General features: G+C 49.6%; 1 protein-coding gene across 1 annotated transcript; it reads left to right on the forward strand.

The window, feature by feature from the left end:
- Positions 1-2,506: 2,506 nt before the first annotated feature.
- Positions 2,507-4,098, forward strand: LOC109778192 (uncharacterized). The gene is made up of 5 exons (XM_020336744.3): positions 2,507-2,865; positions 2,994-3,081; positions 3,168-3,238; positions 3,399-3,455; positions 3,559-4,098. Exons 1-5 carry the CDS (start codon positions 2,722-2,724, stop codon positions 3,742-3,744), a joined length of 546 nt encoding a protein of 181 aa, XP_020192333.1. The 5' UTR covers positions 2,507-2,721; the 3' UTR covers positions 3,745-4,098.
- Positions 4,099-5,310: the final 1,212 nt, after the last annotated feature.

Raw genomic sequence — 5,310 nt, forward strand, 5'->3', positions numbered from 1 at the left:
AGGCAAATGATGCAAGTACTTAATGTGGCAACAACCTTAGCTAGAATAACGACAAAAGATGCCATCACGTAACTTTTAGGCTCGAGAAAAGGTATAACTTAGTTATTTAGTAAACTATTAATATGAAGTGATACTAAGAACCGAGCAATGCTCTGTTGGTCATAGCACATGTAAGTGAGCTCATCCAAATGCAGAAAAAACGATTATGTCCAATTATAATGCAGTTGTTGAAGATGCTCTTAGAGGCGCAACTTGTGTCTCATTTCTAGCTTAAAATAGGTTTTCACTTAGTTTTTAGCTAATAATAATTAAGCGATGAAATTTTTACCTTTACCCAAGCTATTTTCATTCAACGGGTTAACCACACCTTCTTACATGAGGTGACACATGACAAGCGGTTATTCCCAGTAGACCACCCCTTAAAAACACATGAAGAAGGCCAAGCCTACCGACATGCATTGGGTTGGGTTACAGGGTGATGCCCCGTGATGCAATTACAGAAGGTCACAAACAATCCAGGACGAGCCCAAAACCTCAAGAGTTCCATGGACATAAAACACATATGACATGGCAAAATTGTAAATATGACCATACTCTGATGGCAGAAACCTAAATGCCTCTTAAAAATATCTGGCATTGGCACGAGGTATGGAATCTTCACTCGCCCCAATCTCCAACGACCCAAAACTCTATTTAGATTTTTTTCCCACGCCTCCGACTCCCCACGGGAATAAACACCTCTTTCCTAGTACCCGGATCCCCCTCAAACTTTCATCTCCACCACCCCGTCTCCATCCCTTTTCGATGGTGCAATAGTAGCTTAGCCTTCATGCTGCGTTTTGTTTCCTCGTCATCGTGTCGTTGACGGTTGGTCTGATCCCATGGACGCCTCCGCTAGAGCCAGATCTGACAATTCCCCCAAATTAACTCCATCAACAGTCAAATAGGAACGAGAAACCCCAATTCATATTAGAAAATGGATCAAGTGAGACATCCACCCATTCATTATACCATCGATTCCCAATTGGACCCCAAACCACTTGAGACTGGAAAAATCACTTATTACCTTCTTCAATAACAACCCCCTATGGTCCCTTCTCCCTCTCCATGAATGGATCCAACACCGCCGCCTCCTTATCCTTTTCCATAAACACATCCATGCACCCTCTCTCGCATGTCCTACACGCAAGCCTCTAGATCTCTTGCTCTCTTCAAAATATCCATTCACGTCTATGTATGTCCAATAGTGCGCCACTCCAAGGCGGGGTGGCCATCACTCTCAATTCGCTCCTCCGGGAGGGAAGGGAACCTCCAGGCGGTTGGCATCGCCTCCATCCCCTCACACTTACCGCCGCCCTCAGGACGCGATGGCTCTTGCCAAACCCAACCCAGCGAAGCATTACAGACAAATCCGTTATGATACTAATATGGAATGTCCTTAGCTATAGCTGCATTCGCGCTAAAGCGAATAATGCAAGTATTTAATGCCATACGGCCTTAGCTAGAATAACGACAAAACATGCCATCACGCAACTTTTAGGCGCAAGAAAAGGTATAGCTTAGTTATTTAATAAACTATTTGTTAAATGACGTTATGCATGTGCCATGTACTATAGTTACGTAGCCCAAGTTCTCCCTTATCTCTCTCTCTCTCTCTATTAGTATGATTAGGGTTGTACCTAAGGGCGTGGGCCATGCATGCAATCCTATATATATATATATATATATATATATATATATATATATATATATATATATATATATATATATATATATGACACTAGATGCCCGTAATACAATTGTGTTGCGTAAAATCTCTTTCTACATGGTATCAACCTAACTAGCGATCCTCTACCCTAGCCTTTCTCACCCTAAACTCTAAGGAGTCGCCATTGCTAGTTCTTCGAGCTGCCGTCGCCGTCGCCATCCACGACGCTTCGACTGCCGGGGGTGGGGGAGGGGGTTTGAATGACGACATGCATGTGCCAAGTACTATAGTTATCTAACCTACGTTCTTTCTTATCTCTCTATTAGTTTGATATTAGGGTTGTACATAAGGACATGGGCCATGCATGTAATCCTATATATATGGTACTAGATGCCCATAATACAATTGGGGCTGTACACTATTAATATGAAGTGATACTAGGAACCCAGTAATGCTCTGTTGGTCAGAGCACTCGTAAGTGAGGTCATGCAAACGCCTAAGAAATGATTATGTCCTATAGGCTTTCACTCAGTTTTGTAGCGAACAACAATGAAGCGACACCCGAAAAAAAGGAAGAAGGCCCAGGCCTACCGACGTGCATTGGGTTGGGTCGCAGGGCGATGCCATTCACAAACCATCGAGGCCGAGCCCAAAAGCTCGAGAGTTCCACGAACATAAAACGCAGACAGTGTGGCAAACCTGTAAATAGGACCATACCCCGATGGCGAAGCCCGAAACGCCCCTTAAAAATATCTGGCATCGGCACGAACTCTGGAACCTTCAGTGGCCCCAATCTCCGACGACCAAAAACTCTATTTAGATATTTTTTCCCACGCCCCCACGGGAATAAACACGCCTCCTTCCTGGCACCCGGCTCCCCCTCAAAATTCTCAAATCCACCAATCTCCCCCCCCCCCCCCCCCCCCCGTCTCCATCCCAATTCCATGGTGCAATAGCAGCTTACCCGTGTTTTCTTTCCTCGCCGTCGCATCGTCGACGGTCCGCCTGATCCCATGGACGCCTCCGCTGGAGCCGGATCCGGCAATGCCCCTGGCGCAGGCGCCGGCGCGTCATCTTGCTGCTACTACGCCCTGCTCGGCATCCGTAAGAACGCCTCCTCCACCGACATACGTGCCGCCTACCGACGGCTCGCCATGGTAAGTGCGCTCCTGTCCTCCGCTCCTCCGCGCGTGTAGGCGCTTGATTGGTTTCCTTTTCTTGTTCCTTTCGTCTGGTCGGAGGAACTGACGTGCTAATAATCCGATGTCTTGCTCTGACCGTGCAGAAGTGGCACCCGGATCGGTGGGCGAGCGACCCCGGCGCGACGGGCGAGGCGAAGCGGCGGTTCCAGCGGATCCAGGAGGCCTACTCCGGTAAGGCATCGCGAGCATCCCATTAGCCCTTGGGCGCGCAAGATTTTGATCCAATTCTTTGTCGGCCCTCCCTTTGGGTGTTGCAGTTTTGTCCGACAAGGGGAAGAGGGCCATGTACGACGCCGGGCTCTTTGATCCCCTCGACGACGACTACCAGGTGGGCGCTCTGGTTTCTTTCCGTGCTTATTGTCTTGTCGAAATTCTCTCTATTATTATATTATTGATTGAAAACAAGTGGGAAATTACCCCCTTCTGTCCACCGGGGACATACCGACGTACAATGGCCCTGAAATTTTGCTCTTGCTTTGGACGGCCAGGATTTCTCGGACTTCATGCAGGAGATGCTGGTGATGATGGATAGCGTGAAAAACGAGGTAGCCGCGACCGCTGACCCAACTACCCTTGAGACATCATTAGTTTAATCGATCGTAATCGTGATTACCTTTGTTGAACGATTTGCTATTACATCTCGTGCAGAAGCCGGACACGCTCGAAGACCTGCAGAAGATGCTGGATGACATAGTCAACGGCGACGGCGGTAGCCGCGCCACTGCTGGTGCTGGTGGTAGCGGCGGCGGTGGTGGTGGCTGCGGTGGTCGCGTTCCACCGGAGGCCAACCGCAGAACTCGTGTCGCCCCTTACCCGCAGCCTTCGCGAAGGTGATGGACGCGCCGGTGCTCGTGACGTGCACGCACCGCTGCGCTTGTAGGAGAGAGATCAGAGCAAGAAGAGAGCAACCAGCGTGAAAAAAAACATTAGCAAATCAGAATTGTTGCTCGATCCCCTTGTTGGGGTGGTTACAGCTTAGTGTTTAGATCATCTTTGATGACAATTGACGCCGTCGATCTGTTTAATTGTGTTCCTTTGGCTGGTTGGTGCTTCAGTCGCAGCCAAGAATTGGCGTGGATGCGCGGCCGCCCAAAGATTCCATCATCTTTCCGGACATTTCGATCCTCAGTTAAATTTGTTCTCCCAATTGTTGCTCGAATATACCTCGTCTCCATGGACGTTTCCCCTTGTGGTGAGTCCTGTCCTGAGTTGTGTATGGTCTTTTTTGGCTGCCATTACGAGTACCACAGGCACAAACTCCCCATTGTCTTCCCTACCAAACGCTTTGCCGACTTCGGTAGTACTGGTTAGCTGTAACCAGAGATGATTCTCGTGCTTGACGCTCTTGTCTCGTGCCGTGTCGTGGTGCTCGGATGCCCTTGTATTGTACCGGAATGATGGTTCTAGCGAGCCGATGGTAACACAAGCCCAGCCCACTGACTGGTGTCATACTGGGATTTGCATCTTGGCGTTTGCGAGTCGAGATCAGCGGCGGCGACCTTTCTCTTCTGGATGGCTCGGCTCGTACGAACGAAAACGAGGCGGTCCTGGCAAGTTGCGTGGCGCCATCATCCGTATTTGCCACCACGCTGGATGATGCTCCAATTTTGCTGGGGCGCGAGATGGTTTGGACCAGAGGATTTCTCTGGGAATCGCTGGGCCTCGGCTGCGTGGAGAAATATCATCCCAAAATGGCCGGTCACCTATCATGTCATGTCCAAGACGGGCGGGGCATCTCTCGTACGTATCGTTGATTGGGTTTGGACCGGGAAAAAGCAAAGCGGTGGACGCGAGCGTTTTCGTGGTCCACCGATTGAACCAAACCTCAATGGACGATGTATGGACGCGGTTTTTTTAATGGTTCTTTTTAATTTTCCTTTAGAAAAGCCAAGATTAGGACGGGCTGATTCGAGATACTTCCGGTGCGGGATCTCCTTTGTTGGGCAGGTTCAGCACCTTTCCCCCTCTACTATTGATTATTGATATCGAGAGGCGTACAGCGCCGGTGTTTCCTGAAGTATCCGTACGAGGGATTACAAAATATCCACGCCCATGCTTCCGTAGGAAGCGAACCAGCTCCCATAGCTCGCTGCTCGCCTCGAACAATCCGGCGACCTGCCCTGCTGGAACAGTTTATTTTAGTCTTGGGAGGGTTTAACCGGAGACTGGAACACTCTCGCTGGCTTTTCTTGCCGCCATGCTCCGATTTGGTAACGCGAGCTTTGCTGTCCGCGAGTGGGAAGTTGCGTCGCGTCATGCTCGGCCGTCTACGGGTTCTCGAACCTGCAGATATGAGCTCCTACTAACGTCTCTCGTTGATATGAGATCACTTCTGTTGCTGTCGCCTCTCGCGGTGTTGTTGCTCGACGTCGCCCGTTGCCGTCGCGCCTTAAACTTTCC

Source organism: Aegilops tauschii, chromosome 4, assembly GCF_002575655.3.
Source record: "Aegilops tauschii subsp. strangulata cultivar AL8/78 chromosome 4, Aet v6.0, whole genome shotgun sequence".
In the NCBI taxonomy this organism is placed as follows: domain Eukaryota; kingdom Viridiplantae; phylum Streptophyta; class Magnoliopsida; order Poales; family Poaceae; genus Aegilops; species Aegilops tauschii.

Bases quoted from the DNA above. Each gene is read 5' to 3' on its own strand.
- LOC109778192 (XM_020336744.3), top strand. From the start codon at position 2,722: ATGGACGCCTCCGCTGGAGCCGGATCCGGCAATGCCCCTGGCGCAGGC. The intron at 3,239-3,398 runs GTGGGCGCTCTG...TTGGACGGCCAG, and splicing joins CCCTCGACGACGACTACCAG to GATTTCTCGGACTTCATGCA. The intron at 3,456-3,558 runs GTAGCCGCGACC...CATCTCGTGCAG, and splicing joins TGGATAGCGTGAAAAACGAG to AAGCCGGACACGCTCGAAGA.